The sequence below is a fragment of the Phoenix dactylifera genome, chromosome 9 (assembly GCF_051530095.1).
Source record: "Phoenix dactylifera cultivar Ajwa chromosome 9, Ajwa_hap1_PhDact_Kaust_v1.1, whole genome shotgun sequence".
Taxonomy (NCBI): Eukaryota; Viridiplantae; Streptophyta; class Magnoliopsida; order Arecales; family Arecaceae; genus Phoenix; species Phoenix dactylifera.
This window is the reverse complement of record NC_143198.1, coordinates 29,131,037-29,150,560: the sequence shown is the minus strand read 5'-3', so window position 1 is coordinate 29,150,560 and position 19,524 is coordinate 29,131,037. Positions and strand designations below refer to the sequence as shown.

Sequence of the window (19,524 nt, the reverse complement as noted above, 5' to 3'; positions counted from 1 at the left end):
TTGTTTGTGAGGGTTCGTACCAAGGACCGATGCCACTTGAAATCATCCATACATATATTTGGTTTTAGAATAAAAATTTTGATTAGCTACATTAGAGGGGATCGCTCAACTATTACATTTTCTTAGAGAATTAAATTATTTCTTAATTAATAATGTAAATAGATTAGAAATATGAATATCGAAAAAAATATCAATATATCAAATTTTCATAAATAACTATTTTTTATTTTCAAAAAGTGGTTCAATCCAAATACTCAAATGAAATTTTAGTTGAAAATGTTGAATAGGTGAGTTAGAAAAGGGTTGCTTAAAGTGCTTCGAAATTTTTTATTTTCTAGTATTTTTGGATGTATCTATTATTAAATTTGTATGGACCATTGTTTCACAAAAAAAAAAAAGAAAAAAAAAAAAGAAAGAAAGAAAGAAAGAAAGAAAGAAAGTTGAATAACTTTTATTCCTCGTAAATTTCCAACCAAGGGCTATCCCATCAAGCACGCTAATTCCCGAGAGTTTTAGACGCACAAGGCAGAAGAACATTTTATATGTATGAAATGGACACCCCCGAACACCAACCTTGTTATTCGTTTGGTTTTCATGGGAATTACTCTCTCTCTCTCTCTCTCTCAAAATAGAAATTCCTTAAGCTTTGGCTGGATGGGCATGATTGGGATGCAAAACGATTCTATTTCTATGCTACTCATCCGATATCTTCTCTTAGTCATATTTCGGGCAAATTAAGCTTTCACATAGATAGTCATATTTATATATCCAGAAAACAAAGTTCTACGTGCAGTTGTTAGCAGAAACAAATGTGCCTGAGTCAATGTTCATCGGAGTTGGGCTAGCTAGGCTCACAAGTTCAGAAATGGTTATTTAGGGCTTAGCCCACATTTAAGTGGGGTCAGGTTTGCGAAGCCTAAGGCTTGCCCAATCCGACGACCACCTGCTTCAATTCAAGTTTGGCAGCCCCATCTGGTTGATAAACCAGCGAGCGCGGCCACCTGGTTGATAACTTTATATATATATATATATATATATATATATATACGGAAAACCGGACAGGGGTTGTATCTTTCGGGCGAAAGAATGATTCACCTTCCTTCCCGTGCGTCGACCGTTGGATTTTAAAATGGCCACTTCGAGATATGTGCAGACCGCGACTGACGGAGTCGGGATTGCTTTGGGAGCTGTTCGGAGTGCCATCCAACGGTCCATGTCGCGAAAGAAGATCAATCATTCTTTCCTGCGGAAGATACAACCCGAACCCGTCGTGGAAAATTGCATTTTCCGTGGTTTTGTTTCAGTTTCCGCGTGACACCGGATGGGTTCCCCCTGTCCGCCACCGCCCACAAGTTCTTTTTATTTTTTTGTCTTCTTTTGAAAAGCAATTCAACCCCCCTTGCTCCTCCCTTTTATAATCCCCCGATACATTCCGACTTGGATTTGACGAAGCGTGAGCGATCTTCAATTTTTGCAGAATTCTCTCACCTGCGTCGAAGACTCGCCGCCATTTGGAGACCGTCGGAAGGTCAGATCTCCCAGCAGGATGGGGCTGCTCGTGAAGAAATCTGATCTCAAGATCGTCGAAGGCGATATGGGTTATATTCTTGAAGATGTTCCTCACTTCACGGATTATCTCCCTGATTTGCCCGTGAGTGTCGCTTTTGATTTATGTTCTTTCTTGCTCTGGTTTGAGATCTCAAGTTGGTGTTTCATTTCTTGGTTGATTGCTTGAGCTCTCTCTCTCTCTCTCTCTCTCTCTCTCTCTCTCTCTCTCTCTAACTAGTATAAATACAAGCCACGCGAATCTGAGATCAAACTGTCATGGAATTGCGCGGGAACATTGTTTTAGATCTCTTTGTTTTTTCTTTTTTACGGCTTTTCTTGATGTCAAGTTAGGGTTTGTTGTGGTAAGTTTACTTTTGAGGGGAATATAGGTTTATGAGCAGGTGTATGAATTTAATATTTTTTGGCTAGAGTGTATGAGGGATATTTGTTGGGTTTAGACAGTGTTGTGAAAACTGGAAGGGGTCCTCCGAGAATTGATCTTGATGTTTTATAGGTTAGTTTAATTGATAAGTTGCGTTACGACAGATGCTTAAGTTTGATATTTTTCTCAAAGACATCTTGTATGGTGCTTGCCGTGGTTTAGGTTCCTCCTTTCCAGGAGAGGGCTTGGAATCTAGTTCGTCAGCTTAGCTCGTCCCATATAACAGCTTCTGATTTAGTTCCCACTAGGTCTAGGTAGTCATTTTACAGGAGATCCTTGTTCTGACTCAAATTTAGGATGTGATGCTGAATCTCATGCAATAGGAGGCATTACTTTACAACTGTAACCAAAGGCGATATGCTAAATCGGCACGGCCTCGACAATTTCTGAAGCCATGAAAGTAATAAAGCAGGTTGGAACCAGTGCCGGCATATCATGTGATCTATCTTGGATATCAGAGGACATGCAAGCAGTATGTATAAGATCTTCAAGGGAGGACACAGAACAAAGGAGTGTATGTTTCTTGCAAGTAATTTGGATGTTTTTGACTATCCGAATACAATGTATAAATATATACACCGAATACAAATCATGAAAATAAGAGAGGAGAAAGGGTACATATTTGGGCATTTAATCACCTCTGTCCTTTTAGATTTGAAGAAAAAAGAGAACCATTGCAATTGCCCTACCATATAACAAACCAGAATGTGCACCTTACTCGTGATTAATTGCATCTGAAGTAGCAAAGTAACTCCGAGGGAATCCCTTCGAGTTGGACTTGGGCATGGTGTCAGGCATCTTAATTGGACATCCTTTCAACTCATAATATTAATTCTATCTCCTCCAATGAATTGATTGAATATGGCCAGAAAGTAGCTCTGGATAGAAATTAATTCAGATATTTCCTTTACATTTTATGTCAATTAATTGTTTTGCCAAGTTAGTTGGAACTATGCAGGCAGGCTTGGAAGGAGGTTAACTTTATGCATGTACCCAGTACTAGTATGCTCACTGCATGAAACATAACTCCTTTTCTTTCCCCTTTTCTTTAAAGTTGTTGTAGTTAAATTTAAGCTGAACAATTAGTATCTGTGTTTGTTGATTTTTATGATCTATCTCTTGAAAAAAAAGGAAATTCTTGACTAATTTTTGTGGCAGACCTATCCAAATCCGCTGCAAGACAATCCAGCTTATTCAGTTGTCAAGTACGCTCGTATATCCTCTGTTTTAGTTAGATTTTTCTTCCCCCCATAATATTCTGTGAGCTGCTGATCACATTTTCTTCCACATACTTGTCAATAATAACGGGTAAAATATTTTTTATTGCCAGGCAGTATTTTGTTGATGTGGATGATACTGTTCCCCAAAAGGTAAATTCTTTGTGCTTTCCATATGAGTTAATTTGGCATGATAATATGTGTTCTAACATCTTATTTTGCTTGCTTAAGTCATGATGATATGCAAGGTGTTATAGAAGTTTATTGTTTACACGTACACAGTATTATACCAAACTTGTATTAACATGATTAGGTTCTATAATTAATGTATTTTATTTTATCATCTGTTGCCTCATAGATTGTGGTTCAGAAAGACAGTCCAAGAGGGCTCCATTTTCGACGTGCTGGGCCACGCCAGAAGGTTGGTTTCAATGCACATTTTTTTTGTAGTAATTAGTGGTGAAATGCATGCACGATTTTAACTGATGGGGCTTTTCGAATTTTAACCAGGTGTACTTTGAGTCAGATGATGTGCTTGCATGCATTGTAACTTGTGGAGGCCTTTGCCCTGGGCTTAACACAGTAATCAGAGAGATAGTATGCGGTTTGTCTGACATGTATGGTGTCAACAGAGTCCTTGGGATAGAGGTGAGGATATAGCTACTGAGTGTTGGACTCCCTTATCTAATTTATTATGTTAGCTTGAACCTTTTCTTTTTAGTCTTTCTAATTTCTGCTCTTTCTTTTGAATCTATTTGCCTATGTTTTCTAGTTGCTTAGAGTTTCTGTTAATGCTCCTCAGGGAACTTCTAGCAACCATACAGGCAGTCTGCCTAGGTGCTTGAAATAATTTAGCTGTCTGGGCAGACCTAGACAATTCTGAGGTGTTTGCCTATGTTTCTGGGGATCTGCTTAGTCATTTTCTTGCCCGCCTAGGCACACCTACACTCTAGTCAACTGCCTAGATATATAACATGTGTGCATATATATCGTCTAATTAATAAATATGCATACAGATGAATGTGTCAGTATAGTAATCAATTATGTAACCTCAAACAAATTCATCACATATTATTAGATTATTTTCAAGTATGTATGGCTTGTTTGCACTTCCAAACTCTCATGATTATGCTTATGATGTCCATTTATGAGGTGCTGTGGCATTTCAGTCATCTATGGTAGTCTCCTTGTTAGGTCCTAAATTACATATTCCAGGACATGAAGCACCATATGCAAGGATAATTCATATATGATGTATTTCCAGATTTGTTGGTTAAGAAGTTCATTGTCTGGGTCATTAACCTTTACATATGCATGTCGGATTGGCCCTAGAAAGAGAAAAACCTTAATCTTTGGTCTAGATATTTTTATGTACCATGGAAGTTAATTTGAAGGTTGAGTAAGCCAATTTAACTTAGACTGCTTGGGTGTGCAAACCTTTCGTCTTCATATAAAATATATCTTTACTTGTAATCTGCCTAAAATATATCTCCACTTGTAGAGGAGGCGTTGCCACTCATTAGCATGGGTGGAGCGGTTTGTCTGAATTTAACACATGCTTTATTAGATTTTTTTTCTCCATCCAAACATATTATACAGATGACCTAGATGCAAATTGTTGGTTATTGAAAATGCAAGTTTGAAGTTTTGCATATACATCCTAAGCAGGGTATGCCGTACCGGCCGTACCGGCCCATACCGGCCGGTACGGGCCGGTACGAACCAGTTCGGGCAGGGACCGATACCAGATCAGCGTGGGATCCGTTATCGGTTGCTTTTCATTGAAAAACCGGCCGCTACGACTGTCGTACCGGTACGTACCAGTCTGGGCCGCCATTGGTACGCCGACCGATACCGGTACGGCGGACCTTGATCCTAAGGACTGTATTTGAAGAGTATCAATCTATATAAACATAAAATTTACTTCGCATGGCAACCCCTAAAATTATTTAACTGTGTATATAGGTCCCTTTCCGATTCAATGTTATGTAGATCTAACTAGAGATGGGTTAGGAGTTAATCAGCGAGACAGATGACCTATTTGTCTTGTGGTCCAACCCTAACTGAGGTGTTCAAGTGCCTTTCCTTTTCCCGATTAGTGTCTTCCACAGGCATCCTTTCTAGATTCCCATTTGGTGGCTTCAGGGAAGCATCTTCTTGCCTAGCACTTTGTTTGACAGTTATGATGGTCATATCAATGTTGCCGTTGGAGATCATTGTTTATTAGAGAGCATTATCTCTTGGTAAATATTTCTAAACTCTAGGGTGGGTCTACAGCCATGAACAACCCATGTAATTAGATATATTGATATATAAACATGAAAAGAGAGAGTATTACATAAATGTCACATTTTTTTTCAAAAAAATAGCAAAGTTCGTAACTCCTTTAGGAACATTTGAATTCTTACTTAGCCAGCATGCAGCCACTTGATTGTTCCACCAAAGTGTTTACCACCAAGGACCGTTATCAGAATGAAATGTTTGTCATGAACTCTGAATTGATGAACTTAAGTTGATGTATAATTACTTATACTGACTAAATCTGTCACTGCCATTCTCTGTTGATGTTATAATATATCTGAAATGATTATATTATCAGCCTGATATAGATCTAGGATTTTTGTTAGCACAGCTAGACGTCAATGCCTTCAAGAAATAAATAATTGTTAGCACAGCTAGGCATCATTGCCTTCAATCAACAAATCCTTGTTGGCACAGCTTGGCATCATTGCCTTCAATATATCCTTGTCCTCATGGGAGTTGGCATATTGTTACTTAAGCTACGAAGTTTATCAAATTGGCATAATTTACACTGCCTAATATGTTGGGTTCAATGATAATACATTGAGGAGGGTCCTCGGTCATGTTGCCATTTTGAGTTTTGCAGTCTCAGATCAAGGCTTACACAAAGTCGATGTGGATAATGATCTAATGCTGCAGTGCCACTCTTGTGATTTTATATTAACTGGTAGTGTTAAAAAGTGATATGGGATGTTGAAGTCAGAACAAAACAACAATTATTCTCATGTTTCTGACATCGGGTAGTTTATACATGTGGTGCTTCCAGATGATAGAGCAGACTTTGTTTCACCTGGCAGCCAAAGATTTACAACTTGAGTTTTCCATAATAGGCTACATATCTAGTCCATTTGTATTCATATTATGGCTGCAACTACTTATTTGTTAGTATAATCTGTAGGGTGGGTACAGGGGTTTCTATGCCCGCAATACCATCCCTTTGACACCAAAGTTTGTCAATGATATCCACAAGCGAGGGGGAACCATACTTGGCACATCACGAGGGGGTCATGATACTATGAAGATAGTTGACAATATTGCGGATCGCGGGATTAATCAGGTAGGTAGGAATACTTTACAAAAATAACTTAATTTTTATTTTCTTGCTACTATATTTACTACTGTTAAATTTGAATATTAATTTTTCCAGGTCTATATTATAGGAGGAGATGGAACCCAAAGAGGAGCTTCTGTTATTTTTGAGGTAATTATAAATTAAGAAGCAAAGATATCGTGATTATTAGGCATGATATTCTATTGCTATTTCCCAGAGCAAGCGAGCATTACCTTGTTTCTCTCTAGGACCTTGAGTTTTAAATGAAATCTATACTTTAGTCCATGATAATTGAAAATATAGGGATACTAAATTTTCTTGTACTTCTCTTATTTTTTTTTCCTTCTGCTATCACATTTGATCACTCACCTCTCCCTTTTTCTTCCAGAGTTTCCTATCTCTCTAATGATACTGGAAAAGATACAATTGGTTTGTAATTGACCACATATATAGAGAACAACGATGGTTTTCTAGTAGTACACGTTTATTTCACCACTATGAAACTCTTAGATTCAATGCAAATGATACTACCAATGTGCTGAAGTCCCATAAAAATGACCGACTACTAACTGTTCTATAAATTCCTATTGAATTATGACTAACAGGAAATTCAAAGACGTGGCCTCAAAGTTGCTGTTGTTGGAATTCCTAAGACAATAGATAATGACATTGCGGTACTTCTTGATCCTATACATAGTCCCACTTATCACATACATGGAAATCATGTAATTGGAAAATTGATAACATCTGAATACCCTATTGGTCACCTCCTTTTGAATCAGGTTATCGACAAGTCCTTTGGTTTTGATACTGCTGTTGAAGAGGCTCAGCGTGCCATTAATGCAGCACATGTAGAAGCTGAAAGCATTGAGAATGGTATAGGCCTTGTGAAGCTAATGGGTCGCTATAGTGGTAAGTTCTTGGTACTGGTAGGAACGGTAACATCTAATTGAAATATATCATGGGTCAGCTCCTTGTATGATGAAAGCTGTTGTTATGTATTCTTATCTATAAACAAGCAACTCAGCTCCTTGTTTAGAGTGACAAGCTGAAGTTATAATTACAGATTTGCTGCATGAACATGCTATCCTGCTTATTGATGTCCATATCCGATGGACATTTCAGCTTCTCATTTCCAGTCAATGCCTAGTTTATGTATGCAAAAAGTCAGCATGCAGTTGATTGAACAATATATTATATGTAACCTTATCACTCCTATTGCTGTAGGCTTACAGGATTTATTTTTGAACAATATACTATATGTAATCTTAAGACTCCTATAAGATTTTTGCATATCTGTTATTATGTGAAGCCCTACCTCATGTCTAACATGATCTAAACATGCAGGGTTCATCGCAATGTATGCTACCCTTGCAAGCCGAGATGTGGTGAGTGTAATTTCTTTTTTCTCTGGGTTAGCTTAATAAGTTCTTGGTTTTATAATGTGCATCCAGGTGTGTGGGATTTTAGGATCTTGAATTACTGTTTAGAATGCTGATTCTTTTAATCATTGTCTCAGAATCTAAAGGTTCTGTTTCTTCTGATCTCCTTTTGTTATCATTCCCCTTAGGATTGTTGCTTAATTCCAGAATCACCCTTCTATCTAGAGGGAAAAGGTGGACTTTTTGAATATATAGAAAAACGGCTTAAAGAGAATGGGCACATGGTTATTGTTGTTGCTGAGGGGGCAGGACAAGATCTTATCGCTGAAAGTCCGCAGTCCTTTCACCATGCAGATGCTTCTGGAAACAAGCTGCTTCATGATGTTGGGCTATGGCTATCTCAGAAGATAAAGGTATGATTCAAAATATTCACAAATGTGAAAAAGTATTTCTCTTGTTCTGCTAGTTCAATCTGGATATGCTTGCAAGTTTCTGTTAATTCAATGCAAGAAGTCATTACCTCTTTATGAACTCGGGAGTGACTTTTCACATGGTGGCAATTCATGCCCAAATGGTGTGAATAATTTGACCGATCATTTCCATTTTCTCAATTTATGTTATAAAGTAATTTAATTAGAGTTAATTACATCAATCATAGAAGTTATTGCTGCCTGTTTCTATTGCTGTATATCAGGTATCAACTGGACTTGTACAGAAAAAAGAGTTTTCCATGTGAATAGTCAAGTCCATAGCTTTTTCATATATTCATTGTTCCACCCTTTTCTTTCATGTAGGATCACTTCACAAGAAAACAAAAGATGGCGATAAATCTTAAATATATAGGTATGTGGATAGACATGGATCCTCCCTTATTTAGTTCTTTATGAATTATTAAATCTAACCTATTCTCATTTATGTTGCAGATCCAACATACATGATTCGTGCAATTCCAAGCAATGCATCTGACAATGTCGCCTGCACGCTTTTGGCACAATGTGCTGTTCATGGTGCAATGGCTGGATATACAGGTTTCACAGTGGGGCTAGTTAATGGCAGACATACTTACATACCATTTCATGTAAGTATCGGCCTTCTCTTTTCAGTTGTCAGTAGTAGATGCAAAACTAATTTTACAGCCATTGCTGTGAAGGTTCAGTTCACTAAATGAAACCATGGCATTCTTTGAAATCTGACTAGAATTGTAGGTATGTATGTGATCACATCATATCCAAATATACCTATTGGAGTTTGGAGATTCCAACACTGTACCAGTGTCTGACACCAGAAGATGTATTTTAGATGTATTTTAATGGGAATTATGAAACTCTCTTTGTAGAGCAGAGGCTAGTAACCTTATTTTTCCCAATAGGGGCCCGATAAATATGTGGGTTCCCTATAATAGAGATTATTGTAGTGTCCGACCCGGATCTGCTTTCAGATATATTATTATATTTTTGGTGGTCAAGTAATCAAATTAAGGAGTGGGAAGAATTCATATTTGTCGGACATCTCTTTGGTGACGTTCTATAGGTTCTTTCTTTTCTAATTGACATGCTTTTTTAGCTTTCTCAATTAAGAATGGCTTTCTTTCTTTTCTGAATTTGGCATTACAATTACTTCTCTACTAAAAGAAATATCATTGGATAGTGGGAATATGCTAAAATTTTAAATTGCTGAATTTATTGATGTTAGTTTTCACTTCATTCATGACTCGAAATTTTCTGCCCTCTGCAGAGGCTGACCAAAACAAACAAGGTTGTGATAACTGACAGAATGTGGGCAAGGCTTCTGTCTTCTACCAACCAACCAAGCTTTTTGAGTGCCAAAGACATCGAAGAAGCTAAAAAGGTGGAGCAGCAGCCAACTCAGTTATTGGATGAGCAGAAGAGCCTGGATGATGGTTGCCATGAGGTGGGCTCTGATCTAAAAACATGGAAATAAGAGCTGAAATGTGATGCGTTATAGCTGAGTGCCGGCAATTACTGAGGTAAATATTCCCAATAAGGTCCAAAAGCATGATCGAATTTTAGTTTATATTCTAACTAAGCTTATATGATATGCTGGTGGTTCACGTATATGGAATTTTGAATCACACATTCTCTCCCTCACTATCAGGCCACAAGGTAACTGAGAGTTTTTGCGGTCTTTTTTGTGCAGTTTCATCCTTCCAATTGTCTGCTGCGGTGGCAGATGAATTTTTCTTCGTAGGGCCACCGAAATTGCAGCTTAAAACATTTGGTGCAAGCATACTTGTTTAGCATAATGGAGATATCTTTTGTTTCTGGCTTCTTTTTGATCCGCCAAATTAATACACAAATTGGCGCATCTGTTATGATTTATTGTTTCTTTATCTCCCTGTTGCTATTTCTTAGTGGTATGGCTGCTGATAATTCAGATCGTATGAAGGATATTAATGCTATGAAGGGGATTAGAGTTAAAAAAAAGTTTTAGATTTCTATCAATTGGTAAATTGAAACTGCTTTCACTATTCCAGTTTAACAATGAATGGATCTATGGAGGGCTTGAGTTCAGAGAACCCCTATCCATCCACTTATAGGATACTAACAACCTCCTACTAATGCTGCAAGCTATGTTCATAAAATAATTGTGTGCTTGATTTTACCTATTGAAGAAACGTAGGGTGGGTGGGGGTTCCGGTTTATCTTTCTTCCTCGTCCATTTATTTTTTTTTAAAACATTCTTTCTTCTTCATCCATTGTTGTCTGTCTATAGTGAAAGTGTCCATCATGGTTGGATGTGTGTTTTTTTTTTTTTTTTTTTTTTGCTGAAAAAAAAGGGGAAGGGGGAGGAAGGGACAGGCCCACCCCCGCGTAGCAGCCCCGACCACTGGGCTCTCATCCCGCTAGAAGAATGTTCGATGCAGGTAGACCGAGTTGTGTGTTGGGCACCCCGACCTATTTTACTCGTATCCTTTCCACTCGTGGGCCGACTCGATTATCCAACCTGATTTTTCATGTGAGTACGTTACATCTGGCACCACTCAAGCTATCAGCCTATCAGTCGTGCTTTTAGATCCCGTGTTCAGGCATTCGGTCAATTTAATCGACGTCCGCGCGTTTCAAATCTGGAACTACTTGGTTGGAAGCAAACGCGCCGTTTCAACTGGGCTACCATCTTGGTGGCTTGGTTGGATGTGTTTGCAGAGGTTGTCTTGCCTCTAACACAACCACTCATTCTTTAGTCAAACTTATGCCTCTTCAGAGTAAAATATGGAAGCCCTAATCTCACGTGCCGAGCACAATTGCAGGTCTCGTCTACTCCGGAATGGCTAATGGTGACAGAACCATCACCTTTAGGTAACAGCTATGACGATTCTACTCAGGAAGTACTGAACTAAGGTGGTTCCCAAAGAACTCTTCAGACATTGCATCATCCACCAGATTGCACAATATTCATGCTATCCGCTAATTGTTTCTGTCGGGCAAGAATCTAACCTGCGTTATAACTGAACTGACTTATATTCATCATAAGTTACCTTGGGTTAGTGTCTGGTTTTTCTTCAACAGCGTGATGTTCCGTTAGAATCGTCCTCCTTTTTTAGCACAATACTGTTCCAAATCCCTGCGGCTCGAAATGCTTAAGCCTCATTTTATAGCTGTCAGCAACTTGCCTGCCTTGGTAATTTGATTGCTTCTACATTGCAATTTAGCAGCATCTACAAATCCATATATAAGCGGGGCTACAAACTGCAGCAGATTGGATGATCAAATCATCCACAGGAGATAAGAAGAATTATCTCTTGCGAAATTTGGAGCATTGATCACTCTGCTGTCCCCTGAACCTCACCCAAATGCCATCCTGCGCGAGCATATCATGTACTCAAATTTTGTTAGGCTCGTGCTCGTTGGTAAATTTTGACCATACTGGTTGCAGGTATATGACAGTTGAATAAAAAAGCATTACAGGATTGGAGACTTGTTTTTATATTCGAATCATTATGAGCAGGTGAATGCATATTATCACCAGACACTGGTCAGATTGAAAAAGGATGTGGTGATGTGAATTGAGGTCATAAGGAAAACTTGCATGAAGTTGGTGAGAATTTTGAAATTAGGTCAGCAGATAGAAACGGTGCAATAATGGGACGCTGGCAAATTGAGGAAGAACTCAAAATAATGCAAGAGTTGATGCTAGAAGCAAATATTGAATGGAGACAGTGGTGATGTTTCAATGATAAGCTACATAAAAATTGGGGCCTTTGAATTTCCTCCATTGCAATTTTAAGTTTTGCATGTCTATCCATCGACTTCAATATTTCTGTTTTTAAGTCCAGCATTTGTAAGCATTTTAAATTCATTAAAGAAAAAAGTAGCAGCAATGCATATACTGAAACAAGTCTCTAAACATACAAGCAGAGAAATCCACTGCCATATAAGGTACAAGTTAGCTCACTGTTCTAACTTTATCACTCTCAGCCCCCTGCAAAATGTATATCACCTTGTCAAACAAGAGGCTTGTACTCGGGGATGTCAACAATGATCCTATCATTCAGATGCTCAACCTAAATACTTGAAGAAACAAATGAGCTAAATTTACATACAATCAAGGAATTTTGATCCACAAATTTCCTCCAAAGTTATTGGGTAGTGTGTTTCGCGTGACTCCACGGACAACTGGGGGATTGTCTGCCATTTGTTACCCTCTATAGATGCCTGATGGCTCTGCATTCTGGACTATCCATGGATGTTCAAGCAACTTGTGAAGTGGAAGACGTCGCGAGGACTCTTTGACAAGCATCTGAATGACAAACAGAAAGCTATTATCGAGTGACTTCCATCTTTTTGATGATTACGCTAAGGAACAGGAAAAAATGGTACCAACCTGGCTAATGAGGTCTTTCGCAGCAGAAGAAACCACTGGCTTTGGGGGAAACTTCAGATCAACCTTGATGATCCTGAATTCAAATAATGCAGCAAGCAGGGAGGGCAAAAGAATTAATTACATACAGGGAATAGTGTAAAAGTAAAAAAGCCACCAAGACCGTTGCAACATAATGCTATGAAATTAATAGCCTGTTAATTCAGTCTAAACTTTCCTGAGTACCACTGGGCAAATAAAAATGAAACACTTCAGTATAATCAGAAAGGACTTCTTACTTGGCAAAAGAGAAAAGTAGCTCACATGGAATTTCAAATAAGAGGAAGCAATTTCTTTTTTTAAAAAAAAAAATGATTCAATGACATTTTTTTAATGAGATATGCAACAACTTCAGTATAATATATATGAATACCCGAGAGATGTATAATGTGAGAGCCTATTTTTGCCTATGAGAACCTTCTCAGGAGAAAAGGAGGTGCCTGTAAGCCCTGTGGAGAAGTGATGACCATATTACTCCTTTCAGAAACCTCCAAAAAGATTAGAATATGTTGCAGACAGTTACAAATTCTTCTTGGACATGTCTTATGCTATTGTGGGTGCAAGGTGGATGGCAAATAAGAACAAGAAGGGTTTCAAGCATTATTTCTTAAATGCAAGTTATTGAGTATTCTATCACGAAACATTTTTTTGGTGAAATGTACAACTTTTAAGAGTCCTGCCTGGAGATTTCAGGTTCCTCTTAGAAAATCAATGTTTTGCTCATTAAGATTCTTACCATCTATAACCTTCCAAGGAAGAACGAGCAGGTGAAAGTTTATCAACTTGATGGTAAAGGAGACATCAAGAGCATCCCTACCTTCTACTTTCATTATTCTTTCTCTGAAGCAATTCAAAGATTTTAAGGATTGCTAGAAACTCTATTTGGGCTTGGAGTACATCATCTTTTCTCCTTTGAGGGGGATGGATAGCTCTTGAGCTAACTCACCCACACAATATTTGTTAGGAGGTACAAATAAATAAGAATTTTTAGGCAAGTCCATAAGTAGGTTAAAGCAATTTGTAGAAAACAAATGAGGAATTATAACTGAACTTGTCAGCAACATGTTCCGTCTGGTTTCTTAGTTGTCATTATATAAGTTCTTCGCTAGAATTGAAGGCATAAACACATTTCCACATTGATGTTTCATTTTGTATTTTACTTTTTGTGTTGTTTATTTTCTATAATGCACGAAAAATAAGCATAAACAGACATTCGATCCAGCATATTTGGTTGAATCCAAAAGCTGAATGCTAGGCTAATAAGAAGGCATGCAGTATACTGGTTAACATTTATTTGTTTTCTACTTTAAGGGGAAAACGTTATATTAATCATTGTAAAATGACACACTGCAAACAAAGAAAAGAAGTGACGATAAATGATATTCTTAGTGAATAAAACATAATTTCATTTTCTTGCTTGCCTTCTGTATGTATCTGAATGTTCCTTTGCCTCAAATGGTGGAACTCCATACAGGAACTCATAGCATAAGATGCCCAAGCTCCAAATGTCCACGCTAGCATCATGTTCTACACTTTCCACTATAACAAAAGTATAGACAGGAACAGTTAAGGATCTGAGTAGAAGTTCATGAGAAAATTCATACAAGGAGAAACTGAATAAATGACAGTTGGTGTACCCATTTCAGGTGGAAGGTAATCCAATGTCCCACACATGGTCCGCCTGCGATTAAATGTGTGAACAGACCACCCAAAATCTGCAATTTTCAACTCACCCTATTGAAAGAACCAACTGCATAAGAATGTGAACTTTCCAGTAAATGTTGAGAAGTAAAATAAAATCATGGGTACCTGGACACCAATCAGAAGGTTCTCTGGTTTGATATCTCTGTGAATAACGTGCTTCCCATGCAAGTAGATTAAGGCCCGTGCCAATGATGCAATGTACTGAAACATCACAAAAAGTAAAAAGCATCAAACTTGTAGCAAGTCATAGATGTTAAATGGTAATAAAAGGCCACATACATATTTTATATTACAGCTGGAGCCTTCATACACACTCAAGAACCACATATGAAAGTACTGGATTAGTAGAACAAACATGTAGATGATCCTACATGGACATGTAGACAGGAAGAACTTTAAAGAAAGCACAACATTCAATCAGGAAATTCGATCAAATAAGAGCGGTATTCTAACAACTCAAGACCTCACCTAGAAAGACTAGTTGGAAGGTATTTTTTGAGTTCCTTATTCCTGTATAAGTATCCAAGATCTCTCCAACAAATAACCGATATGGGCCCGCATAGGTCCTCATCCTCGTCAAGCTAAGGATTCAAATCCATTCAAATTTAATCACAAACACCATGATCAGTCCGTGGTCAACCCCAATGGATCCGTGCTACAGTGTTCCCCAGTCCACATAGATTATGGGCCAGGTCCGCTCTGATACCATTTGTAGCAACTCAAGATCTCACCCAAAAAAGCTAGTCGGAAGTTATTATTTGGGTTTCTTGATTCTGTATAAGTACCCAAGGTCTACTAGCGAATAACCGATATGGGACTAAATACACATCCGTACGAATCCTCACATATTCCTAGGGGGTCACCCGTCCTAGTACTACTCTCGCCCAAGCATGCTTAACTGCAGAGTTCTGACGGGATCCGGTGCATTAGTGCTGGTATGATCGCACCCAAAAAAGTCTAACTGAAAATTATTATTTGAGTTTCTTGATTCAGTATAAGTACCCAAGATCTATCCGGCAAATAACCGATGTAAGACTAAATACACCCCCGTACGATCCTTACAAGTATAAGGCACGAGAAAATAAACAAAATAGAGCATATGGATACTCACAGTTGCAGCTCGCCTTTCACTGAAGTATTTGCATTTCTGCAATTCTTTGTAAAGCTCACCTTTCGCTGCATATTCTAGTATCAAATAAACACGGGTCTGCAATAGAGTTGGAAAAAATGAGAAAGATTGAACTAGTACATAGTGTCTCTTTCATAAGAATTGTACAATACATATATCAACACCACTGGAATTTCTGTACCTGATCATAGAAGTAACCATATAAACGCAAAATATTTGGGTGCCGGAGGTGACTCTGTATTTCTACTTCACGACGCAACTGATGCTCAACTTGAGACTGTTTAAGCTGGCTCTTGAAGAGAACTTTCAATGCCACAACATGATTACTCTGTTCCCATTCAAAACATGTAAGAGGTCTTGCAAACATCACATACCTAAGAAATATTAGTTAGAGAGAATGATGCATCAAATACCAGTGACTTGTTTAAGCTGGCCAATAATGGCGATTTAGACTTTGGAATGTCATTTAGGCATTATAATATTAGATGAAATAATCTTTAAAGAAACATCTTTTTTGTTTTCTCGGAAGGAAGTAAAGAAGCATCAATGTAAGGAAGAGTGTCAAGGACTCTAATTGTATAGTTCAGAACAAATGATCAATACCTTCTTTTCTCTGGCCAAATATACATGACCAAACTTCCCTCGCCCAAGAGGCTTTCCAATGTCAAATTCGCTGAGAGTCCAGCGCTTCTCCACAGTGGACACCTGTGAAGAAGACTTTGAAAATTTATATACAATTCAGAACAGTTAGCCCTCAAATCATATCAAAATTGGTAATTGAGAGCTATATATTCAAAAATAACATAAAAACCCTACCAGAAAGAATATAAGACGACATTATTAGGACCCCAAATAGTTGGGAAAAGCTAGATAGTTATGGTTATTACATGTACATTTCCAGCAGAGGTAGAAGTAAATTAAATACCACGGAGTTAGTTTTCTTTCTGACATGAGACCAAAGGAGGAAAAAAAAGCAAATCCGGTCTAAAATTTGTGCGAAAGTGAACACCCGCCCCAAAGCATGAAATATTCTTAACATTAACAAGCGAAGCTGAAATCAGATCTATGGCAATTTGCGATCGCTAAGTTTAAACTACAGCCCATATTATAACCCAAGATTACTAAGCATTTCATGCGAACGTTTAAAGAAGAAAGTCACTCGAAATTAAAATAACCCTAGAAAATAACGAGAAAGCAAAAAAAATGTCAGAATTCAGCACGAAAAAACCGTAAATCGCCTTAATCTTTCTTGCAATCATTCCAAGAAACATAGGAAGACCGAATCCAGCAACTCGAAATTCTTCGCATGTCAATTAAAAGAAGACAGATGGGATCTTTTTTAACTTATTGACGACGAGGAACCCTAGATCTCCAAGAAAGGGAGATAAGAGAAGAGGATCTATTGACGAGCTCCCAAAAAGATCATATCTTTTTTCGCCTACCTTCTCCTCCTGCTGGGCTTCTGCCGGGATCCCCATGACTGTGTGTGCGCGTGTGATGTGGAGAGAGAGAGAGAGAGAGAGAGAGAGAGAGAGAGACGTTGCTTGCCTTCGGTGAAGTCTGGGGGAGACGGGGGAAATTTGAGGTTGGGGGCCTTGGGGCTTGCGACAGCGCTCCAACGGTCGAATTCTCTGATGCGTCCACGTGGACTCCATATCGGACAGCAGATCTGAGGATTTTAAATTGCGAAAGGAAAATTTGTTCTCAAAAGCATCATTTAGGACGTTGAAGTTTAAAGAATGTGAATTAGAACTAATTTGTTGACTTGTCTCCTGGAAAGCTTTTATGAGTTCTAAGAACTGAGTGATATGAATGTCAAGGACTTGACTAGGTGTCATATGTTAGTTAGGCCAAAATCCTCTCCGGCCATGACTTCTAGAATTTTAGAAACTACAAACTCCATGATTCGTAGAATTGTCGAAGCAATCCACATCCTAGGAGTTTGGATTCTCTCTACCTGTCAGATAGATTCTTAGAAGTAATCTTAAAGCTCTTCCTACCATTATTCCATGTAGTCAATGGCTCCATGTAGCATGATTCTGTGATCTCTTACTCTTGTCGCTTCAAGGGAAGAAACAAAATCATAGCCAGGGATGTTTCATCACTAGTATCATAATTAGTCAAACTTATAAGGTGCTTTTTATTCTTAACTTTCCTTTTTTATTCTTATTTGTTAACCTGTTCACCATTCGTGAAACAAGCATCTAATAGTTATCCATCTTTTCCTCCATGCATGAATCATTTGTTATAGATCCATAGAGGACATTAGAGTTTTAAAAGATCGCATGAGATTTAATTAATTAATTTTGTTTGTTAAGAAGTTTTTCTAATATCTAAGAATAATTTATATAAATTGTTGCCACGAAAATTCGATGTAAAAGGTGGAAATCGCAAGTGGATTCATACGAGAAGAAAATTCATTCTGAGCTAGATAATCTGTACACGGGAAAAGAATGGGAGCTTGAAGATCGCCGGAGTTGATCTGATTGGAGGCCTTCCGATGCTTAAAATAATACAAGATGTATATCAGATATTTTGAGCCTCTTTTATAGATGAAGAGTCTTTGTTTCTCTAGGTTTGGATTCTAGAGTCCAAAGTCAAGTGAAGAGCAGATTCTTCTTTCCTTATTTGGATGATGAATCTAAGCCCAATGAAACTCGATTTCCTCCGGTGTCATATGTCAGTCCACAGTTGGATGATCAGATTTAGGTTCCATCATGAATGATAAGGGCTTGATAGAGTGTTACCTACTTGGAACATATTAGACCGTCACTAGTAGAATGCAGCAATGAACCATATCTTACCGTTAGTGTCCTCTCTACTTTTGAGATAGAATTAAACTCTTAGTATTATGCCTTGTAGTCACTGCAGATGATTTGTCACTAAGAAACTTAAAAAAATAACAATTTAATTAGGAACGTATAAACATTTTTTCTTCAACGGATCACGAATTGATTTTTGTGGTCATTAGATGAAACTTGTAAGTTAGAAATTTTGAAATAATTAGTTGCTTAATTAAGGACCAATGCAAAAAATAATTATTAATTTATTTTCAATAAATATTAAAATTTGTATGAACTAAGCATTATATTGCATGATCTCTCATGTGGCTATCGAATGCGGCATCTTTTTCTTCATTATAGCTTGAGCATTCAACGGATGGGTTTAGATGACAAAGTTACCGGGAGTTTTTAGTAATGACCTGCACGACAGATGGAAACAATCAAGATTATAGATTATTATTCATAAATTATCTCTAGATAAGAGTGTGAATATGGAAACTTAATAGAAATCTTAATTAGTAAAAACAAGCGCCCAAATCCTAATTTAAGTTATTTACTACAAATGTGCATTACCATTTAAAGTTTTCGATTCAGAATAATTTACTAAAATTTTAATATTAAAATTAGAATTAATTGATCATTAATTTTATTTATAAGGTAAAAAAAATCATTTCAGGGATCTAGCTAATGCTAGATGCAAAGATATATAATAGATAGATGTGAGCATCATTAGCTATTTTGTAATTAAACAAATTGCTTGAAGAGAAAAGAGGGACCTATTACTTATATAATTTGGGATCAGATCAACCAACCATTAGAACTTTTATTCGAGGAGGTGCTGTCAGCCTAGCGAATGTCATTTGTTTCTATATTTATCAGTGGTGTTTCTTCTGAGGAAGTAAGGGGCAACAGTAGTTGCAAGTGATTCAATTAACTGAGATTTAAAAGTTGAAATCTCGCCTCTCTTGTTAATTCATTTAATCAAAGCATTTATAGCATGACTCAATAATCATTCCTCGTTGGTGAGAAATTTTTTTTCTTGCTTTTATAAAATTTCTCTAGACTGACCCTCCCATGACTTGAAAGCAA

General features: G+C 37.6%; 2 protein-coding genes across 3 annotated transcripts; one reads left to right on the top strand and one right to left on the bottom strand.

The window, feature by feature from the left end:
* The first annotated feature begins 1,280 nt into the window (after positions 1-1,280).
* LOC103711210 (ATP-dependent 6-phosphofructokinase 3) lies at positions 1,281-10,223 on the top strand. Its single transcript, XM_039131668.3, has 15 exons — positions 1,281-1,651; positions 3,149-3,195; positions 3,321-3,360; positions 3,566-3,628; positions 3,718-3,855; positions 6,407-6,565; positions 6,656-6,709; positions 7,165-7,233; positions 7,342-7,471; positions 7,907-7,947; positions 8,130-8,354; positions 8,736-8,784; positions 8,865-9,019; positions 9,676-9,928; positions 10,099-10,223. The coding sequence occupies exons 1-14, from the start codon at positions 1,547-1,549 to the stop codon at positions 9,880-9,882; spliced, it is 1,482 nt and encodes a 493-aa protein (XP_038987596.1). The 5' UTR covers positions 1,281-1,546; the 3' UTR covers positions 9,883-9,928; positions 10,099-10,223.
* A 2,063-nt stretch (positions 10,224-12,286) lies between these two features.
* Positions 12,287-17,299, bottom strand: LOC103711208 (serine/threonine-protein kinase Aurora-1). Of its 2 annotated transcripts, none has more exons than XM_017843806.5 (9): positions 17,095-17,299; positions 16,256-16,369; positions 15,834-15,980; positions 15,635-15,730; positions 14,629-14,724; positions 14,457-14,553; positions 14,241-14,358; positions 12,784-12,856; positions 12,287-12,699 (listed from the first exon to the last, which is right to left on the bottom strand). In XM_017843806.5, the coding sequence occupies exons 1-9, from the start codon at positions 17,128-17,130 to the stop codon at positions 12,598-12,600; spliced, it is 879 nt and encodes a 292-aa protein (XP_017699295.1). In that variant the 5' UTR covers positions 17,131-17,299; the 3' UTR covers positions 12,287-12,597. The 2 variants fall into 2 exon arrangements, with proteins under 2 accessions (XP_017699295.1, XP_008795492.1); XM_008797270.6 differs by having other exon boundaries at positions 16,256-16,357; positions 17,095-17,295.
* Positions 17,300-19,524: the final 2,225 nt, after the last annotated feature.